General features: G+C 36.8%; 1 protein-coding gene across 1 annotated transcript; it reads right to left on the bottom strand.

Moving 5' to 3' along the window:
• Positions 1–5,773: 5,773 nt before the first annotated feature.
• LOC104893824 (ataxin-3 homolog) lies at positions 5,774–22,904 on the bottom strand. Its single transcript, XM_010679963.4, has 2 exons — positions 22,467–22,904; positions 5,774–6,639 (listed from the first exon to the last, which is right to left on the bottom strand). Exons 1-2 carry the CDS (start codon positions 22,707–22,709, stop codon positions 6,073–6,075), a joined length of 810 nt encoding a protein of 269 aa, XP_010678265.1. The 5' UTR covers positions 22,710–22,904; the 3' UTR covers positions 5,774–6,072.
• Between the last annotated feature and the right edge of the window lie 1,569 nt (positions 22,905–24,473).

Genomic DNA, 24,473 nt, shown 5'->3' with positions numbered 1-24,473 from the left:
AACAGGTTGCCGGTCAAGTGGGATCAAAATTGGAAGAGTTACAATTAGTTTAGATTATACTATAATAATCCATAGTTGGGATTATTATTGGAAGATCGCTCATAGTTCGGATTATTCACGTGAACTTTTCCTTAAAAATATCTAGTTAAACTCTATAATCCAAATTTATTATCCCATTTTAATATTCTACCAAAAAATTTCCATTTTTTTTACCAAATTTTCTACCATTTTATCTACCAAATATTCTACCAAATTATCCCATTTTAATATTCTACCAAATTTTCTACCAAATAATATCTCAAATTCTCGTAACCTTATACTAAACAACAACATATGAGCTCGTAACCAGATATGAAATTTATTCTTATCCAAATATCCCAAAACATTTGTAGCTGAACGACGACAAATATTTTGGAGCTCTAATAGGTATTCTCACAAATACATACCTCTAACTGCCCGCACTTCTGAGCTACTAGCTAATCACACTTAACATTCATAAATCTCAATTAACACTTAATAACCTCGGATTTACATTATCTTACAGCGGAACAAAACCTTTTTATACGATCCTGGACCTATAGATCAGGCCCACAACATATCATCTTCAAAACCAAATAATAGATTACATAATGCCTTACTCATTCACAATATAATATTTTATTCTTAAATAAGGATATATATACTCCTAAATACAACCTCTGAATTATTAAATCTAATTACAACTTCATATCCAACTCTCTTTTTCGCTCCACATTAAGTCTCCTACATACACCTGCAAATTATTCAAATAGATAAATTAATTGACTAAACCTTATAAGCTACTCCAATTCCTTCAAACAATACTAATATTTCTCAACAATATAATCTATATTCTAATTAAACCCTTTTCCATAAATCAAAGAACTGATTTTGTAAGGCTTTTCAATCTTAAATGTTACCAACATTTAAGTAAATACTAATTAATTGGAATTCAAATCAGAAACTAATCAAACCCTTTAATAAGAAACAAAGAATAAAGAAAACTAAATTAGAATAACTTATGAAATTCAATCAATACTAATATTTCTCAACAACATAATCTATATTCTAATTAAACCCTTTTCCATAAATCATAAAACTTATTTTGTAAGGCTTTTCAATCTTCAATGTTACCAACATTTAAGTAATGCTAATTAATTGGAATCCAAATCAGAAACTAATCAAACCCTTTAATAAGAAACAAAGAATAAAGAAAACTAAATTACACTTAAAACTTCCTTTAAACACCACATAATTATGAGGGATTGATAACAACCAGAGGGTTCTTTGCTTAGCTATTCACGAGAACACAACAAGAGGAGACAAAGAACAGACGACAGATTAGAACACACAACAACAACATCAACAACAAGAAAAACATATAAAGTTCACAACGACAGTAGCCAGTAGTTGCACACCTCGCGGTGGTGCACCGAACAACAGTGTTGGAGGCAGACAGAAACCGCAGGAGAGAGAAAATGGGATATGAAAATCATGAGCGGCGAAGAACACCAGCCGTGGTGGCCAAAAATAACAAGCTGAGATGAGAGAAGAGACACGAGAGTGATATGAAAATTGGTGTTTTGTTTGGGTTTCTTTAGTCTAATCTCAATTTAGGGTAGTTAACTACAATCTTTAAGGAAACAACTGGAAATCAGATGTGAAACTTGCTTTGGCTTTTGATTATGAAGACACGAAGAGAAGGATGACAATTGACAGGGAATGAGAGGAGTTCATTTGGGGTTTGATTGAGTTATGAATTGATAATTAAAATGAGTGACGGAGTGGGAGGTGGTAGTACAGTCTTCGACGACCAATGTCGTGGGGTGGTTGAGATTGTAGCGATAGAGGAGTGGCCGAGTGGGTGGTTGAGGGGATGGTAGGCTGAGAAGAGAGAATGACAGAAGGAATAGGAGGTGGCAGATCAGAGAGGGATGGGGATTAGGGTTTTAGAGAGGAGAGATGGAAGAGAAACAAGGGAAATGGGAGATGGGTTTGAGTCTTTGAGAGATTGATGGTTAGATTTTGATCCTTCTCAAATCAAAGGTTCTAATTCATGATCCATGATATTAATCTTTGACCAGTAGGAAAAGAGAATGACCTAACACATGGATTGATGATTTATCACATGATTGACAATCTTATATTTTTTATAATCTTACTAATTCTTGTCTTGGTTTAGTAACTTTTAACTTTAATTTTAGTCAATTATTTTATTAATTTCAAATTTTGGTTATTTTTATTGAAATTATTATGATTAGTGTTTAAGTATTATTTAATTAGAGTTATGAATTGAGTTTCTAATTTTTAATTAGACTTTTTATAGCATTACTTATACAACTATCAGTCTATTACCCAATTAAGTAATAGTATAATTATATTTACTTAAGTAAACTTATATGTAGTATTACATTGACATAGATTATCGACTTACAATGATACATTTATTGATCTCGTCAAATAACAACTTGTTTCAATCCAAATATATGTTTTTAGTTTCAAAATGCATTTTACATGAAGACTATTAGATAAAATATTGTATTGTTCTTGAATTAGCTTATAATCTATATTGATACATTCATTAATCTTATCTAGTAACAACTTCTTTCAATTATCATGAAACAATTTAGTGAGTTACTGGGTTGGTATAATTCTAAGTGAGTAACTGACTAAATGCTAAGTTAACATATGGTTGCTAATTAACACGTTACTAACTAGTATGTACTTGAAAACTTATTGACTTATGGTTCATTTATATAAGATATTGATATGTTTATTGTTATTATTGTACAACATATTAATTAACTCTCGTTATAATCACTTAGGCGGTTAGACCTCATTTGAACGGTTGTTGTATGAATATATGATTGCCATCTGTTATAATATCATAACAGTCATGTACTAATTTATAATCAATATAGTATTACAATGATTTTACAGTTATATTAATATCAATGTACTACTAAAATGATTAAACATATTGATAAAATAGTTTGTTTATACTTCATCATATATAATCACAACATAATACATATATACCATGTTATATATGTTTGTTATTGTTATTGCTATTGCTATTATTAGCATTGTTGCTACTATTACTATTTATATTGTGATTGTTGTTAGTATTGTTGTTCTTATTTGTATCGCTATTGCTATTGTCAACATTGTTACTATTACTGTTATTTTTTGTACTATTATCATTATCATCATAGCTTTACATTTTTTTTTATTATTATTATTATTATTATTATTATTATTATTATTATTATTATCATTATCAGCATAGCTATTTACAAACCTATATATCAATTATGATACTTATAATAATAAATCATTTATATAAACCTTGGAATTGATCGTCTACTCGTTATTATTGTCGTTGGTTATAATATATAATATTAGCACATATGAAAAGTCGTTGTATTCTTTCATCCATTAGAGTGGTTTTATACAATTGATTAGTCGAAATAAGAGTTGACTAAGAGAATACACTAAACATCAGAATTTTTTCCTTGAATAATGCAAAAGTGGGTTTTAATTCCAGAAATATGCCAAAAAAAAAAATTCCCTGCGTACCGTCCACGTAGGACGGCACACGAGAAACTGTTTTTTTTGTTTTTGCCTACGTAAACCGCTACTCACAGTAGGGGTTTATTTTAAAATAAACCGCTACTTTAAGTAGCAGTTTAAACACATAAACTGCTATCTCAAGTTGCGGTTTATATATATAAACCACCCTGAGTAGCGGTTTGCCTGGGCAAAATGTTGCAAGCACATATCAAACTCTGGAGTTGGGGATTTAAGTAAACCGCTACCTGGAGTAGCATTTTATAAAATAAAATAAAATAAAAATATTAATGTTAACCGCTACTTCAAGTAGCGGTTTTACTTAAGTAGAAAAAAAAAATTCTCGCGTGCCGTCCTACATGGACGGTACGCAGGGAATTTTATTTTCTTGGGGCATATTTTTGGAATTAAAACTCACTTTTGCATTATTCAAGGAAAAACTTCCTAAACATCACGGTAAGCAATATAGTGTTTTATTAGTTTTTTGTTATCATCCATATATTTGTCGCACACTTACATATGTATGTATATGTCGATCTTAATGTTTTTAATAATATGATTCATTTACAAAATCCATAAGAAGATCAAAAATGACCCGACAAAGAGCCAACTGAAGTTGAATTAACGTTTAATAGCGGATGTACCCGATGCTTCACAATGACTGAACTAAGATCATTAGTGATTCGGACCGAGTAGACTTCACTGTACCCAAGCGTACATGAAACCCAAATACGACTTGCACAAACCCGGTTAAAAATTTTCCACAAGCGATCATACCCGATAATTGATTGACTTGTAAATGAAATGTTCAGACCTGTTCGACACCCGGCAATAACATGAATCAAATGTGATCGATCTAGTTGAACAAAACCTGACCAATCACGACTTGGAACATTGACTGACAAAATCTTGACCCGTCCGGATCTGACCTGGTTCGTCCTGGGTATACCCAGAACCTGTTTGAGAACGTATTTTAACACCACTAGCAGTATGGTTTGGAGCATTGAATCTTCAAATTTCAACAAAGTAATATATTCATCACATTAGTCACGCACGCATCACGTCTTATTCGACGAGAGACTTAAAATCTGCTTGATTTTTTTTTTATTTTTTTTTTTTTTTTTTATTTTTTTTTTTTTTGCGCACTTGCGTTTGGAGTTCAACATTAAGGGAGCGTTTGGTTTGGGGTTTTTAGGAAAGGGTAAGGGAAACAAATAGGTTGATTCCCTTACTTGTTGTTTGTTAGCACATTTTAATCATTCCCTTTACCCTTCCCTTTCCCCCAAACTCCTCTACTTCCATTACCCACACCCCCCCAAGGTTTCACTTACCCTTTCCCTCCTCTACTCCATGGTCACTTTGACCAATGATTGACCACCACCCCAACCACTAGAACAACCACCCCAACCACTAAACCACCGCACCATCCACCAACCCACTACCCCCAGCCACCGACACCACCTCTCGTCGCCACCGTCACCACCAAAACCACGCCAACCGCCGACACCAGCCCCACGCCAACCACCCGAACACCACCCCAAACCCAAAAACCCACCCCGTTCTCGAAACACCACCACCGCACCCGAAAACCCACCCCCATTCCCGAAAACCCCACCACCTCACCCGAAAACCCACCCCCATTCCGGAAAACACCACCACCGCACCCAAAAACCCACCCCCATTCCCGAAAACCCACTGCTACTGCTACCAAACCCAAAAACCCATACCCTCGAAAACCCACCCACTACCCTAAACCAAAATCAACAGCGAAAAAGGAAGGTGTGGGGCAACGACGCCGAAGGAAGGAGAAGGGGAAGGGGAAGCAACGCCAAAAGAAGAAGAGGCGGTGAGGGAGGCGCCGCTGAAAGGAGAGGGCGGTGGTGGGGGAGGCGGCGCCGAAAGAAGGGGCGGGGGTGGCAGCAAATAGATTTTTTTTGAAGTAAAAGTGTGGTGGTGGTGGTGGAGGAGGTGGAGAGGTGGTGATATAAGGGTTTTCCTTAGATATCTTAAACAAACAACATATTAAATCTAAGGGTTTGCCTTTCCATTCTCCTTGTTTCTGTTTCTTAAACCCTTACCCTTTCCCCTCTATAAACCAAACGGCCCCTAAATTTACCTGGTTAATGAATCAAGGGAATCACGAACACAACCGACTACAAGCTGTGGTTTCAACTCTAAAACCACCTTGCAAGCAAATCAAATTGTATTACGCACGCTGCAGGTTACATACTGTGATGCCTGACAGGGAAAGAAGGGAAAAATTGACATTCTACCTCGCAGTGGAAATTCTTAAGGTTTTTTTTGCCACTGGCACAATAGCTTATGCGACGTATATTGTTGAGTTAGATATGATGAGCCCCCATTAAACGCATACACGGCAAGCACAAAGGCATTACAAGCATGGAAGAGCTCAGTCATCCTAACAAAGACATGTAGTACGAAGCACAACTTGAACTGGGGTGTGTTTATATGCAGTACACACACTCAATTTGATTTCTCTGTAGAACAGAGATCAAATTTTGAGCTGGGGATGGCAGGGGCAGAATCCATCAAGCTGGCAGCTATAGCAGCTTTTAAATCTTCGTCCTCCATGGCAAGAAGTTCTGCCTCAGAAAGTGATGTGAACTGGTCAGTAGGCTGCCTCCTGATTGGATCAAGGGGGCGCGATGATTCACCCTTTGAGTTACAGGATTTTAATATCCTCACACAATCTTCAGAAGTCAACCACTGACCATACCCATTCAAAGCTTCGGAAGATGAAAGAGGACACTCTCTTGGAAAGTTTCCCCTCACAAGGAAGATACTCCAGCCAGCACCTTTTAGTGAGTCAAGATAAGCAGAAAGGTAGAACTTGGAAAGGTGCTCTGGAGCCGCATATAAGCTATCAAAATTATACCACTCCCCATTTACCTTTCTTATGGAAAACCAGTGATCCTGCAAATGGCATATAAAGGCATTTTCAAGCTCAGGGTCAACTTGGGCTGGTTCAGCCACCGGCGAATCCAAAGGAATGACCTGCAAATCCCACACCTCCAAGGCCTTCTGCAAGACCTACAGTATGTTGAAAAAAAATTTAGAAACCGAATCACAGTTACGAGAAACTAGACTACAACACAACACCACATTATGTTGAAAAAAATTTGTAAGATTCGGACATTTAGGCTAAATATTTGCATTCGTTAGAATTAAGAACATGGATACTTCCGACAAGAATATTTGCTTAAATTTTTCAAATAATATTCAAGAATTGTTTATATATTAATATATTTTATCGTAACTATTTTGATTTATATGAAAGAAAAAAGCACAGTTTTATTGGTCATATATATTTTAAACAGTTGATATATGCACCCCTCTAAGCCAACAATAAGCATTAAATTCAATTCCTTATATGGGACTGCTTTCGTCTCATAATATAGTTTTGATCTTATTTTACATCTCCCAAAAAAATTGTTCCTATTTCAAATCCCTTTACTCTATACATACTTTTTCCGTTGAAATAAGTGGAACACTTTTCTCTTTAACGTGTGAGCTTTTTTAGAGTAATGTTTCATTTATTTCAGAACGGAGGAAATATATAGTTTGTTGTAATCATATTGGTTACTTTTGTTCATTTTAGTTAATTTTATTGGGTGAAATTATTAGAATTTACAAAAAACCTTCAATTAATATTGTTTTGTCTAAAAAATGGAAATATCATTTATTCTCTATGTACTTTTTTGTTCTTGCTACTTTAACTATGCCCATTTGTCAATGCACTTCTTTAACCTTAAATATCTTTCATTAGATATTATCATATTAGTAACCTTAGTAAAAAATATAACGATTGAATATTTACAAAGTACTCATGCGAGATGAGACGAATCAAACAAGACTGTACATTACTATATTTTCCTTATATATTGAAAATAAAATTAGAAGATTTTCTAAGTAGGAAGAACAAAAAAGACACAGAGGGACCCCCTCTTTTTCTTTTTTTTATTCTCACTTTCCTGTGGCCCTCTCCTAATGCACCTCTTTGAAGTTAAATATCTTTCATTACGTAATAGTAAAATTATAACAATTTAATATTAATAAATTATTAATGGAGACAAATCAAACAAGACACCACGTGACTATTTTTCTATAAATTGAAAAAAGTTAAGAAAATTCTTTCCAAATATTGTGTCAAGATTCCAAGTAAGAAAGATAAAAAAAACATAGAAAGTGCTTTCTAATACAAGTATTAAACACATATTATGATATATTTCACATTCCTAAATTACGGTGACAAATGGGAAAGATCACAAAGCAGGTATTAGTTTAGAACTTTATGACAAAATTTATGTTGCTCGGACTCTTCATTTCACCTCAAGTACCCATGGCGGATCCTCGACACTGGGACATGGGTTGGACACTTCACTTTGGGCCAAAAATTTAAAAAAGTTCTAAAAATAACCGAGTCGGACACTTGAACACGTACCCGTGTCGGACATGGGTACCCGAGTCCGAGCAACATAGGACAAAATCACGCATCGATTGGTGTGATAGATGCTTGACATTTCCACTTTAAGCTCCTTATATACAAAGGATTGCATATATCATTTTCCTTTTCTAAATACAAATAATAAGACACAATCAATATGAATAAAGAAAATTACAGTTCCTTGGTTACAAACTATATTTTTCCTCTAAATGTCATACTTGCATACATTTTCTTACGATAAAATTGGTGATTTAAGCCTATTCAGACCTTTTCTTCATTCGCAATACGCTTTAAGTCCCTTGTCCTACAATTGGTGCATAGACTTTAAAGTGTTCATGGTGGGTCATCCTCAAGAATTCTAGATATAGCTTCATATCCTTGTGCCTCAAATTGACAAGTATAACTAGATTATGATTCCTTCACACGTGCATCATCATAAACCCAAAGTTTTCAATTTCTTGTATTTTCATACACATGAAACTTGGTGTCAAAGATTACACAGCAAGCACGCACGCGTGCACACAAGGGAAAAAAAAGGAACGAGAAGATGTGATAGCCATAAATTAAATGTCCAACAATTGGGTTACGAAAACTGAAAAAGTACCATAAAATATTGACCTCACACGTTAGAGCTTTTCAACTAGAACACTTTCCAACAAAAAGATCTTGAAGTATTGGAGGTTAAAGATTATTTGTGGCTATGACAAGAAGGATTTGTTCTCCTTTATCTCAGTAAGCCTCCAAGTTTTTTTTTTTTTTGATGGATTATACATGAGAGATCTTCGTGGCACGCAGTGCTGCCTAAACAAGAAATAAACTGCTAGCCCCAGCCTTACAATGAGATCCACCATGGTAAAGTCTCTCTTGACTGACAAGAAGCATCCTACAATTTTTTTTTTTCATTTTTCTCTTTTAATGCTCTAATTTCTCTTCCTTCCTCCTTTCCTCCCCTGCCTCACCAGTCACCAAGAACCCCCACCCCTCCTAACAACCGTGCCCCTTTGTCGGCTGCAACCACCCCCACCCCCTCCCCTTGCTAACAATCCCTATCCCTGTTGCGAACAACACCTTTCCTACATCCACCTCTACCCCCTGCCAACAATCCCTCGCCCACCCTCACCCCCCTGCTAACAATCCCCACCCCCGTTGCGACCACCCTCTGCAAACAACTCCCCACCCCCCTGCCAACACCTTTCTCTTGACTGACCTATTTTTCCCAACAGATTTAACTTAATTAAGAACAACACATTTCAGTGAGTCACCATTGAAAAGCATGAACATTATGATATGCAATGATGATAGCTAGTTTCTAAGAGATGAACCAAAGGCTTCATATCCTCGGAAATATTGTAGGTATAGTTTCATGGGAGAGGTCTTGCCTGATCGTTGCAGAGCGTAGGGAACCTTCCCTATGCAAGCAAGTTTTACGTAGGCAAGGAGTATGTAGTAGGTGCTTGACAAAACTAAGAATCAAATTAATAAAACTTGTTGTCCAATACGTGATAACTTGTGTAAACTACTTAATGTTCAAGCAAGCTAGTGTTGTATAAAATTTGAAATGTTGAGCCTAAGGGTCCTTGACTTATTAGGAATAGGAACAGTAAGCAAACTCCCAAGAGTACGATTTCCATGGTCTAATAAATCATCCATCCATCTCAAATAAACGTTCTCCATGCATCCATAATTTCATATTCCACAATAAAAACCTTAAAGTGTTGTGAGTGTTCTCATACGTATCATTCATTGCGAGGTTCTTGGACACTTGATATTTGCAGAAGTTTAGCACGCATAACCCCCCCCCCACCCCCCCCCACCCCCCCCCCCCCCCACCCCCCCACCCCCCCCCCACCCCCCCCCCCCCCACCCCCCCCCCACCCCCCCCCTTTCAAAAAAAAAAAATCCTGAACAAGGACATTATCAACCATGACAAGTACACAGAGACTAGGGCTTAACCGAATGGCAAGAGTTGGCCAGCCAAAGTTCCTCGTCCTCCGAACACAGAGTAGATGCATCAGAAAGTGCTGCAAAAGAGCCTGCTCTCAAGCCTCTCAATTCTCATTATGACTGCCCTGGAACCAGGGTATTTCCCATTCTGATCTGCAAGCTTGGATATGGTCAACAGGAGGAGGTACTTGACCTGCCACCCTATGTGAACACATTTTTCTTCCAGCAGTTGATGCCTTGGCCATCTATGTAATCTGAGTATGGGTTTACATGGGCTTAGACACGAGATAGCTAGAAGTGGAATTGGTCCGGAAGCCTTAAATGCTGCCAGGCCCTTCTGAACCTTCCTTCATGGTCTGAACCTGATCAATCGAACTCCTGGATAACAAGCCTCGTATTATCCTGAGGAGGTCACTATTTACTGAACATCATCGGACTCGTTCCAAATGGAAAATCAAAATATAAGACCAATATTAGTTTACTTCTACCTCTAAGGGCATTCCAAGGGTGAATTACTGTCCGTAACTAGAACATAGAATATCTTAGAGCTTTCTACGTCAACCAAAAACCATAAACTTTAAGATAGATATAAACAATCGCAACAAGACACTGACAAAATCTGCAACGACGAAAGCCACAACGTCAGAGCCTTCATCACATTCGGAAGAGCTCGGCTGCATGACTCAAGAATCAAGATTACATCAAATCATTTGCCTCCATTATGATTTGTCAAGCACTATATGCTCTCGCAAACCTGATTTCTTCATATCGTTTCTCACACCCTCCAATCATCTTTGCACTCCCTTAGCTTTTCCTAAGGTCTTCTAATGAAAAGTAGAAGAAAAAGTCTTTTAAGTGAATGGGCAATAATGAAAAGGAAAATGAAGTCGTTATGGCAAAGACGAACTTTGTGGACACATCCATGTTCATGGTCATGGTACACAACATTCTTGATTCGATGGTGAGTGTTGATATTGTAAGCAATATGGGCACAAATAGGCCAACTGTTGGTCAAAAGAAAGAGACGAAAAAGGAGCAATCAAATTTCGCACAAAATGTTGAAGACTAGAATAGCTCTTCTATAGTGTGAGTGTGTGTTGAGTTGCAATGTCGTGGGTAATGAGTCCTACTCTAAATTGGACTCTTGAAAAAAAGAACAATGATGGCAGATGGAATTACTTTTTGAAAGTCGTAGATTTTGAATCAAGGGAGAACATTGAGTAGATTATTATGCTAAATACGAAGTTTCTACTACCAGACCACTAATCATCTATGTGAGAAGAGATACTAAAGGAAATCCATAGCAAACAATGATCTGACAAGTACCCCCCATCCCAGTTATTGATGAACTTCTAGATGAATAGAAGGGAGCAACCATTTTCACCCATCTGGTTATCACCAAATAAGGATGACACAAGGAGATGAATCGAAAGACTGCTTTTCAGACCCATCAAGGGAACTATAATTTCATAATGCTCTTTAGCCTTACCAAATACCAAAGCCCAAGCCATCTTCCAGTCCCTCAGGAATGAGGTCTTCAGACCATTCCTCAAAAAATTAGTGGTTGTCTTTTATTATCACATCCTTACATATTGCCCCAACCCCATAAAAACACGAACACCTTGCCCTTGTCTTACAAACCTTAACATAATACTCACTATACGCCAACCCAAAAAGATGTGGATTTGGAGAAAATAAAATAGCCTATTTAGGCCATATCATCTCAGGGCAGGTGTATCTGTAGACCATCAAATGATCACAGCAATGACACACTGGCCGAGTTAAGGGATTTTTTGGGCTTAACACGCTGTAGAGAAGATTTGCTAGGGGATATGCCAAAACTGCAGGCAACTGATCAGTTGAAAAAAGACTCTTTTGCTTTGTCCTAAGAGGCTACGGATGTATTGGAAGCCTTGAAACAGGCCATGATCTAAGTTCTCATTCTAGCCATGCCAGATTTCACAAAGTCTATACAATGGAAACTGATGTGTCAAGCTATGGGTTGGGGGCAGTGTTTGTCTCAAGCGAATCACCCCATAGCTTTCTACAATCAGATGCTAGGACCAAGGGCCAGATAAAAGTCCATTTAAGTGCTAGCAGTGCAAAAATGGAGAAATCATCTTTTTGTTAGGAGGTTCAAAATCAAGGCAGACCAAAAAGGTCTTGAAATTTTTGATGGAGCAAAGAGATAGGGGATGAGTAGGTGGGTGAGTAAGCTATTGGGGTTCACTTTTAACATAAGCTACAGAGGGACACAAATGTTGTTGCTGATGCATTCTCTACACAAGGGAATCAGGATGGGAACTGACAGCCCTTATGACATCTTGAACTCTACCATGGGAGACCCTTTTACCTACAGTTAGAACCCAGTTAAGCAAGACCCATTCATCTGCTAACTTATGAGTGAGAAACATGAAGGCAAGCCCCACCCACAACGATATACTATGGCATCCTTCAGTACAAGGGAAGGATAGTACTTCCCAGATACTCACGGGTGGTGCTGCATGATAACCATAATTCACCATTAGGGGGACACTCAGGGGAGTTATAAACATACCAGAGGCGGGTAGGGGAATGGTTCTGGATTGGAATGAGAAGACATGCGGCAAATATGTTCAAGAGTGTCGTGTTTGCCAACAGCAAAAGCGTTCTTCACTTAGCCCAGGGGGTTTACTCCAACTTTTGCCTATTCCTTCACAGGTGCTTGAAGATATCAGCAACGAATTTTGTGCAGGCTCTTCCCCCTCTCAAGGCAAGGGACACGTCGTAGTTGCAGCCAAGTATGCCCATTTTATCACAAACATTCCTTCACTGCCTTGTCTATAGCTGTTACTTTCAACAAAGATGTAATCAGATTATATGACACACCCAGTACCATAGTTTCTGACAGGGATACAGTTTTCCTAAGCCTTTTCTGAAAAGAACTTTTGATACTCCAGGGTACGCAACTTCACATAAGCACTACATACCCCCCAGAGTCTCAGGTAGTCAACAAGATTATGGAAGCCTACCTATGTTGCTTCATCCTTAGTTTCAAAAGGCATAAGGCGCACCGAGGCACAAAGCGCAAGGGGAAGGAGAAGGGAGGCACAAGGCGAAGGCGCGCACATCCCGTAGGCAAGGCGCGTCCTCTTTATTTTTGAAAAAAATACTCTGTTATAAAGTTTGACTTAAAAGACCCTAAAAATTTCTGCTTTAATATTTCAGTTGTTTTTTTCTTTTTGGTATGGTTAATAGGTCCCCAGAAGTTGTGGCAGAAAAGTAGAGGTAAGGAAAAATAATCAATACAAAAGTGACAGCAAACAAGAGATAGTGCAGCTCAAAAATTAAAACGAGGCTTGGCAGACTAAAAAGTAATAAGTAGACTTTGAAAGAAACACACGTTTTTAAAAAAATCAGCTCTTAGTGGCTCAGTAAGAGAAAAACATCCACACAGAAAAGAAAAACCTCTCGGCAGATCTGAAGTACTTCCAGTCGGCGGCCATCGGAGGTAGGAATAAAGGTGACTACCACAGTTTAAGAATATTCGGGTGTTTCTGTCACAATATATGTCGCCAGCCACGTTAAATTTTGACTGGATAGCAAATTAGGGTTTCGACCCCATTATAGCTTTTGATTTAGGTTAGAAATTGAGGCCCGAAGTCATGCAATTACTTTAAGAATTTGTGTCGATTTAGAGTGTAACAATCCGGATAAGACTTAATTCGAGATATTTAGTTCAACTTTTTGTTTTTTTATTCAGAATTCCTTATCTCCCTCGCTTCTCTACAGAAGGTGAGCGCCCTCCCCCTCGCCTTGAGGCGCACGCCGGCCGTAGGTAACCTCGCCTGGCATATCGGATGCATTTTCCTAAGTGCCTGGATTCGCACCTCCTAGGCGCGCCTTGGAGCGCTTTTTAATATAAGGCTTCGTCAATGGGACACCATTGGGCTAAGTATTAGTAAAGTACCAGCACCCATTTTCCACTCAATGCACACCCTTCAAGGCCTTATATGGAAGGGCTCCCCTTCCCTCACCAAACATTACCAAGGCAACACAATGGTCTCATCGTCAGAGGAGCAGCCGATCGAAAGGGATGCTATCTTAGATGATCTTAAGGCACCTCTGATTAAAGCACAACAAAGAAAGAAGCAGAATGAACAAAGCCACAAGAGGGAAGTCTCTTTTGCTACAGGAGATATGATGTATCTCAAGTTATAACCATATAGGCAAAAAGTCACTTACCAAAAAGATGAATGAAAAGCTCTCACCTAGGTACAATGATACATTTGAAGTCCTACATGCTGTGGAAAAAGTAGCCTATAAATTGATGTTACCCCCTGACGCAAAGATACAACCTAACTTCCATGTCCCTCAACTGAAAAAATCACTGGGAAACCTTCCAGCATCACCTAGCTGACCCCCCCACCCCGGTCACCCCTAATCAACTGATCCAATCTTGGTGGTGGAACCACAAGCACTCCTTGATATCAGAACCTCCCAATCTGCTACAGCTGGGCCTCACACTGAAATCCTCATTAAGTGGCAATTTTGATACCATCAATCTCAGGTTTCCCTCTGTTCACCACGAGGACAAGACGGCTCTTTGGGGGGGGGGGAGGGTAATGCTACACACCAAGCCTATACTACCATACCGCAGCAAAGAATGACAGCTAAGAAGTATGCAGAGAATAATCTGATGAGTCAGCACCAGAGAGTCACCATAAGTGCAATGATTACAGCAGAAGAATGGCAGAGATAGTACAGCAAGAAAGGAGGAAATTACCTAAGACTAGTCTATCAATAAGAGCAAAGAGAATAGAATGGGTTTCTGGAAAACTATTCACTTGCATTAGAGCCTTGGGAGTTGGGAGAGCTTCACGTCTCGAAAGTGGATTATTTTTGTAATGAAAAGTATCCTTTGAGTTATCAATATAAGTTACCCTCTTTCCCCTCCCATTTATTGAGTTATCTTTAGTTGATTGTCTTCTTCCTAGCAATGCTTGTTGACTACTCCAATAAGCAACTTGAAACTGTGTTGCAATTAGCTAATAATGTTCTTTCTTCTTGCCATTTACTCCCTCTGTATTTTTTTATCTTTCTCACTTAGAATCTTGACACTATTCACAAGTAGAGAGAATCTTTTATATTTTTCTCGATATATAAGAAAAAATATAGTCATGTGGGGTCTTGTTTGATTCGTCTCAATGAGTACTTTATTAATATTCAACTATTACAATTTTTACTAATATGTAATGAAAGATATTTAACGTAGAATAAGTGCATTGGCAAACGTGCAAAGTCAAAGTAGGAAAGATAAAAAAATACAGAGGGAGTAGCTCTCTACTCGTAAAAAACTCTATGGAGATGATCCATGATTCTGCCGTTGATGCACGACACCTCCTTACCATCTAATCACAAAAGGATCCCCCACTTTTTTTCTAGGTTTATTTGGCTATAATATATAAATAACGAGTGCAAAATTTTTTGTCAAAGAGTGTTTGAAATAATTAACCAAATGCATATGGTGATAATAAAACTAGGGAAAAATTGACCTATGTAGCATGGATACTTCTTCTAGGTCACGTACTCGTACCTATACCCATACTCAATACGATACATATCCTGTATGGGTACGCGTACCCATTCCTAAAATTTCAAAATCTTGTCGTTTTTTGTCCCCGTACTCACTCGAATCTACACCCTTACCCTCATCCGTCTATGTGCAGCATAGAAATTGACAATAGAGGTCTGAACTTAGGGTGATTATTTTTAAAAGGTCTAAACTATTGATTAACCTATGTAAGTCCCTACTTTAGGGTGTCTTAACTTTTAGCGTCACTGACTTGAAACTGGCTCAATAGGTCACAACTTGTAAAACATGGTCTGCACATTGACTACAAACATATTGTTACAGCAATATCCAAGTCAAATGACTAGATGTAGAATGGAAAGGCCTTATTAATCCAAAGATATCCATAACTTTCTTTAATCTATGGATATGGTTAATCTCAATGAAGTACGGTTATGCCTCTTGAGGTCCAAATCATATACCCGGTACGGTACGGCAAGGATTCGTCCCCAAAACAAACTAAAAAATATGGATATGTTAAATGGTCTTGGGTACGGCCACGCGGAATTTCGGTACTATTGGGGCTTGTGAGAGACGTACCCAGCCTTGTAGATCTAGGGTTTCCTACGATTTTCCCCAGTTCAATTCTGTCTTTCACACTCTCTCACTCTCTCGGAAGTCGTGCAACCCCTTTCTTTCATCTTCACCGGCCACCAAGCCTCACCGGCAAGCAGCACGGAAGTCACACACATAGCCATGCTCCACTCTTTCTTCTTTCTCATCTTCACGGGTGTGGTTTGAGTTTTTATTTTGAATGTAAGGAGGAGGAAGGGTTTAAGCTTGATTTTGCCGCTTTTCGTACCCGTCCCTGTATGCGTATCGATGCTACCTAGGTTAATCTTGAGGATCAAGAAGGGAATTTAAGGGCTTAGATGGTGAAGACAACCAAAGGGAGGAGATATTATTGAGTCAAGCGACGAGGAGGGGAAATCATACCATCCATGGGTAAAGAACGTGTGTTACGAGTAATCATAACAAGGATCTAGTTTTGTCTAGCCAAGATTAAGAGAGTTAATTGGAATTGAGTAGCACTAATTTTGTTTAAGTGTTAGTTAATTTTTATCAAGTAGATAATTAGTGTTTAATTATGTTTACATTCACTAATTAGCTTAGTAAAAACTTAATCATGAATAAGTAGGAAACTGTTTTTTCGGGTTTGGTAAATCTGGTTTTTGAGAGCTATTTGAGCAAGCTTAGGAGCTCCTAGCTAGGTCATTGAGCTGCTTAATCTGCATGCTTAATTTGGTCCAATAATAAGAAAGTAAACCTAGGTAAGCAAGCTTTTCATTGGACCAGATTGCTGCCCACAGGTTCCAGTGGGATTTCTACTTCTTGTTCTCATCTGGGCAGCAGCCATTTCTCATCCATTTTCAGCATGTGATTTTACCTTGCTTGCTTTTCAATTAATTCATTTCATGAGTACATCCATAATTATAATATTAGGGAAGCAACTAATTAACTAATAATATGGCAACATAATTCCATAAACATAGACACACTACTCCACTAAAACCCACTACCATCCACTACGTTATTAACTCCTAAAGGAACCCTAACAAATTGAAAATAAAAAAAAACCACATGCTCCTAAATAATAACTAATTATTTGGAATCATTTAAGGAATATTCCTCCTTGATTCAAAATCCATGACTTTCAAAATCAAAATCCATATGCTGACTATCCAATTTGTAATATGGAATGACCACCCACAACACTACCACATAAACACACACATTTACACTTTAGAAGAGCTTACTCTCTTGTCCTTAAACATGCTTAGCTAAGTTTGATTACTCCAACTAGCCACTATCTTTGGCCAATGATTAGCTTCTAACTATGGAATAGGGCCCCTTCTCTACCATGAGTCCATGACCATGGCCACATCCATGGAAATCGTCTCCGCCATAACGACTTCCTTCAATCTCTCACTTATAAAGTTATAATACAAAGAGTGCCCTTCACATAAAAGGCCTTTTCTTTCACTTCTTCATTAACAGACTTACTTATTCGTATTTCAAGAGCCATCAAGGAACTCTTCAAATCATTAAGTCATTTGACTACAATATTGCATAAGAACATGTTTATAGTCACTATTTAAGTCTTTCGACACCTTTCCCACAATAGTCTCACTAATAACATTATCACGATAATTTCATTTGGCGAACAATTACAAACAACCTAGACAAGAATTCTTCTTGATTCTTTATTTTTCATAGTCAAATTCTTAGATTGAGAGTGTAAGTTTATTGGCAATAACCTTTTCGTCACTAAAAAGTTATTGTCTATCCTATGGTTACTTGGATGTCAATGGGGCTGCAATTTAAAGATAAATCTCATTATTCATTGCTGATTGGGGGCAGAATATTGTTCCACCATGACGCATAACTCTTGGGACTTGAACAAAGTCTTCATCTTAAGACTCTGTGAATAAAAATTTCCCCCCTTACACATTGGAATGAAGTGTTGAGACAAGGTATTGGGACCATATTTAGCCATGACTAAACACTTCCTCGTCCTCTCTATTTTACTCTTGCAAACTTTTTTTTTTTTGGATTTCCTCTATGTCAGGATCTTCCCTAGATTATTCTAACAACATATTGGTGCTAAACAAAGATACAATGAGAGTATAATCGCGTAAATGTATAAACAGAATCATTCAATAAAGAGAAAGTTATGTTTCAAACACACGTAGAAAAGTAAGAGGTTTTACCTTGCTTCCTTTTTAATTAATTCATTCCATATGTTAAATCATATTCGTAATACTATGAAAGCAACTAACTAACTAATAATATGAAACATAATCTCATAAACGTAGACCCACTATTCCACTAATGACCACTAACATCTAGTACGTTATTAACAATTAGAAGGACTTCAACAAACCCAAAATATTAACAACCGCAAACTCCGAAATAATAGTTGATTATTTGGAATCATTTACTCAACATGGTGCTAAAAAGATGTTAAGATGAGAGTATAGGAGCAAAACGTAAAAACAAATTCATTTTAATAAAGAGACACCTATGTTAAACAAATGTATAAAACAAAAATCAGAAGCTTTAACTTGCTTGCTTTTCAATTACTTCATTTAATGAGTACAACCAAATTAATAGCCATAAAAACAACTAAATAACTTAAGATATGAAAACATAATCCAATAAACACCGACTCGCTGCTCCATTAATAACCACTAACATCCAAGTGCACTATTAACTGGTAGAAACCCTCCAACAAATTGAAGATATCATAGTAAAATGAAATGCAAGGGAAGCTAATAAGTACATCATTTATGGCGAAAATCTATAGTAAGGCATGGGATATTAGAGCTATCCTACAACCCTAAAACAATATTATGTTCATGATTTACGCTCATACTCAACCAAAGTGTATTTGTTATTTATCGCCTTCCCATCAACTTGTAACATGTCATTCCATCATTATAACTTTTAATTCAAAATTTATGTTCCCGCATTAAGCTCAGTAATCCTATATGTCCATTTGGAGCCCAAGCAAGCAATTTTGGTGGCCAAGTGTAGGATGAGTTAACCATTTCCATCATGCACATTCCAACCTATATATTCAAAGTACTATAGCGTAGACACATCATATCAAAGTTACTTTGTAAATGTAATGAACTGAGAATCTGGAGTGTTATTACAGTATTGTCCATAAGATTCGGCCTCAATCATTTATAATGCTACTGAGGTGGTTGTGGCACTCTTTAAAGATTTCAGCTTATTACCATATTTTACCACTAGCTTATTACCATATTAAGTTCGTAATCCCTATATAATTTTAAGGCCTAATTGTTAAAGCTCTCGCTAAGTTTGTGTGTGAGCTTGTGGCTCACATTTTAAGTAATCATCTAAGTAATTCTCATATTATCATAATTATAACATATGGAACACATTAAAATTGCCTCACTTATAGCTGAAAAGGTCATCAAAATGGGCACTCATGCTTTTTTTTCATAAACATTCTATGTATTTAAGTAATCATTATGCAATAGTTCAGACCAAAATTTGCTCCATCATGTTCGGAAGCATACTATTTCGATGTGGATTTAGATTTTCCTATGTGCTAACTCTAGCCATGCCAAAGAACCTAATAACTAGACTAATATACTACTTAATCTAGACCAGTTCTTATAACTAATTAGAGTTTGCTTTTCTTTTGAAGAGATTAAGAAGAGAAACATAAGAACACAAATGTAGAGAGATAGTTGATTGATGATGATAGATGGATGCTAACAAATCCTCTACGCTTTCTAGTGGCTCGGATCATTCCAATTTTTCCGCAAGTGGTATAAAATTAATTAAAAACTTTTTTGCTAGAAACATAAATGGGGAACAGAACTTAGTTCCACTAAATTCATAATTGTTGTTTGGAGTAATTTCACATTTGTTATCAGCTTTATGCCCATAAAAACTTTTAACAAATAGGCCAATTGGTGAAGCTTAAAATTTAGCATCATTTCACTTGCTTCATAATACTAGATTGCAAAGTCAGTTATGATGCAAGAAGACCATACAAAAAAAGCCAATCTTTCAACCACTTCCCGCATGACCATGCTCCTTCAAGAAGCTTTGTGTCCATTCCAAACTCACATCAAATTAAATACCCACGGACCCACAAGATTATACAAAACTCAGTTTATAAACAATGGTAGCCGTTAGGTTGAGCTATTCTACAACAAGCATTCAGATTCCCAAATACTTCAGAAATTCAAACATCCCCAATAGTTTCTAAAACCTAAATTTATTCGAGGTGAACTTATCGAAACTTATTTGAACTTGTTAGAACTTATATGATCTAATCAAAACTTATTGAAACTTATGTGATAAGGTGTTAGAACTTATCAAAACTTACAGTATTTTTCTCAACTTTTGGAATATATTAGAAATTATTAGAATTTATTAAAACTTATCCAAACTAATCTCTTATTAGACTTGGAACTTATTTTCAACGGTGAAGAAAACGCAACCTAACTCTGCTAGCTCATGGTTTCTTCCAACATAATTTAAAGTAGATTGCTTAAAGTATCCTTGGTAAAAAAAAAAAAAAAAAAAAAAGACTTCGCAAATAGTCTCCTATCAATAGATTATTGCCAATAAGGTTGCAACTTCTCGTAAACTTCATCTCCTACATTAAAGTGCTCATTTCTCCTCTTGATTAGCACCTAATTTTAACTTTTGTTAAGCCTGAATGAGGTTCATCCTTAAGCCATCTCGCTCTTTAACCATGAATTCAGGTTTTTTCTTTTTTACCTAAGCCAAGCCTTCCACGAAGGGCTCCCCCTTAGCAAATTTCTTAAAGAATCGTCTTGATGGAAAGGTGAGGGAAGGACTCGTACAAGACAGCAATTGTGATTTGTGAGTCATGGGACATCAACAAGAATATTGCACACTAAACCAACTAGTAAGAGACAAATGAAGGTTGCAAAGAATATATAAGATCACATAGAGCTCTTTCGTCAAAATTTCATGCGTAACGGACCTTGGATGGGAACCATATGCATAAATTCAATATCTGAATGAGGTTCATCCTTAAGCCATCTCGCTCTTTAAGCATAAATTCAAGTTTTTTCTTTTTTTCTTAAGCCAGGCCTTCCACGAGGGCCCCCCCTTAGCAAATTTCTTAAAGAATGGTCTTCATGGAAAGGTGAGGGAAGCACTCGTACAAGACAGCAAGTGTGATTTGTGAGTCATAGGACATGAACAAGAATATTGCACACTAAAACCAACTAGTAAGAGACAAATGAAGGTCGCAAAGAATATACAAGATCACATAGAGCTCTTTCGTCAAAACTTCATGCATAACAGACCTTGGATGGGAACCATATGCATAAATTCAATATCTCAAAGGTAATGGGTGATAGAGTATGCACAATATGAAGACAGCACACCTATAAAAGTGTGGAATTCAATGTTTATCCAAACATTCTTCGTTAAGGAAAGGACGTTCTTCGGGGTGGAGCATGATGATTTGGCTATTGTTAGTTCGTTACATTTGAAACTTTTTGTGTAATGTAAATTAAGGTCGTGACTCGTGAGAGAACTTGGTTATTCTTAAACGTTAGGAGTGATGGTTTAGCGGTTTGCTAGGTGTAATGTTGTGCTATCGGTTGATGTGTGGTTATGATGGCAACAATATTGCCCTTCATAGGAGAAGGGTGCCTTCACAAGTTATTCTCTTGGTCAGTGTGGAACATGTGGTTTTAAGTGTAAGAAGGTCAAATGAACCTATTTTGCTCGACGATGAGTTGGATGGTGGTGTACCAAAAAGGAGCAAGACGGTCAAAAGGCAAACAAGATAAGATATGGCTTGGAATGGTCGTGCCTAGTGGTGTCAACTATCACCTTGTGGACTCTCCTTGTGCACTAAAGGCTGAAGTTGTCACCCATTAATTTTGATATGGCTTGCCAATCCCCTACTAGTCAAGGTTTTTGTCCATACGAGTTTCCACAGTTGTTTCCTAATCCAATTCTATTACATCATTGCTTTATTAGGGCACAAATCTAATTGTTGAATGTGTTCAACGATTTCAAGCGTTGTAATGACCACCTATTTATCAAATGATTGTGTGTAGTAGCGTGGAAATGAACATAAACAATCGGTATCACCCAATTACACGCAACCACCCCAAAGTTACAATTCACTATTAACATTAGTGTCCAGCTGCCTACCATCCAAATTTCCTCATTCGGAAAACCATATCTATATTCCTAATCTTTCAAAATAAGGAAAAAAAAAACTCGCTTTATATTGTGTCAGCAATCCAAACAGTTGAAAAACTTTCAAAAATTGAAAATACAGCACCACAATTGGCAATAGCATTAAGCAATAACTGATGTTACCTGGATGCTGAAATCACCACCTAAGGAAACGTTGTGCGACTCGTCGGTGCGAAAGTCCCCAGCACCAACAGTAGATTGCATCATCATCTGCCTCTCCGTCCGATCGAGATCGGAAGCGAGTGCTGCCAAATCGAACTCAGAAAAGAAAGGGCCTTGTAAAACTGTATTCACACAATGCACAGCACACAGCTTTGCTTCTTGGACTTCGTGGTATAACATTCCCCCATTGCTAGGACCTTCCATTCTCTTCCTCTCTTCCAATTTTACTTCCCTTTATCACCCTATAACAGATCACGTATATCTAAATTTATCACAAACGTAAATTCAGGAAAACAAAAGGAATCGCAATACTGTCTCAGATTACTCCGATTGAATTTATCTTTGCTATATCTTTTCAATTCAATTCCGGGTCCAATCTGTTTATGAGTAGTTACGTGTTTAAACGACAAAGCATGGATTTATACATTATATTTATTTATTTTTTGACAGGAAAAAAAATAATTTCATTCATAAGGGATAATACCTTAGAACTAGATACATTGTAGATTTGATAAAAAATAGCCTTAATAAAAAACTTCATCTGAAGCAATACAATCTGTGAGTTCGCCCTGATTCGGCTTAACTTCCGCTGATGCATGGTCGTTTGGGTGAAAATACTTATGTGGTCTTCTAGATCCTTATAGAGAATAATGATTGTTAGATCTTCCTTCTTCATTAGACAAACAAAAAAAGAAATGGAATATCCTAAAATAAATACTTCCTCCGTTTTTTTTAGATGTAACAAGTTGACTTTGGACACTATTCATCCAATACACTTTGACTATTAATTGTTATTTATACATAAGAAAAAATATAGTCATGTGGGATCTTGTTTGGTTCGTCACGGTATACACTTTCCAAATATATATTTTTTATAATTTTTACTTTTATACAACTAGAGATATTATCGGTCAAAGTTGTGCCTCGACAAATGTGAAAAGTCCAATGTTACATCTAAAAACAACGGAGGGAGTACCATTTTAAAGATGGGATATACTTATTGGAAGCAATTAAAAAGGTTTTTGGGGCTTACCACCGGTACAAACACCAGTGGAAGCCCCTACAAAGATTCACAATTGAGACCAAGAAGAAAAGTGATGAAAAAACAAAGAGAAAGAAGAAAGAATGAAGGAAAAACCTTCAAAAAAAGAAGAAAACCTAGCGACGGAGGCTAGTCTAAAACCCTCCCAAGGAGAAACTCTTGAGAGAAAAAATTCTCTCAAAGAGAAACCCTCAAAAGAAACATATCATTTATATAAAAGAATACGAACTTTTTTCAACAACTTTTCTACTTTAAAAACGAACACACGACTTACAATTAAATAACGCGTAAATTTATATTTATAAAAGAACAAAGGTTATAATGAAAAGAACATATAATAAATGAACATCTACACTTAGGGTAAAAGAACATATCCCTTTTAAATTTAAATTTGAAAAAGGAATCTTTAATTAGTTACAAAATTTAAGGAAACAAATAACAATAATTTTTTAAAATTATAGACTCTAAAAATGATAAAACGACGTAGTTTAGAAAAAAGGGTGCACCATGCTCTACATGCACTTGGGTGCATGTACTTATTTCCGTTTAAACGACAGCTAGACAGAAAGTATTTTGCCTCACACGTGCAAAACCCGCAATCCTGATGTGAGAAACAACATGCTCTCAAGGAACTTGTTTTTGGTAAAAACTACTCTTACAAGTTAATTTTTTTATAATTTAATAACCTTTTGTTATTTCCAAAGTGAAATTATTGATAACTTATAACAGAATCCGTCTAATTTTCTATTTAGTAAGGCTCGATTATGTTTTTCTATTTAGAATTCATCTCAATAGTTCGAAATTGACTCATTTTGGCTACTTGGATTGAAGGTAATGGATTAGGGGAGTAATAAAAGTCAAACTATCTTAAATAAAAGGAAAATAAAAGTGAGTTGAATTGGTTGCAAGGGGATGAAGTAGTGTTG

The sequence above is a fragment of the Beta vulgaris genome, chromosome 5, assembly GCF_026745355.1.
Source record: "Beta vulgaris subsp. vulgaris cultivar EL10 chromosome 5, EL10.2, whole genome shotgun sequence".
Classification (NCBI taxonomy): Eukaryota; Viridiplantae; Streptophyta; class Magnoliopsida; order Caryophyllales; family Amaranthaceae; genus Beta; species Beta vulgaris.
This window is presented reverse-complemented; position numbering and strand designations above follow the sequence as displayed.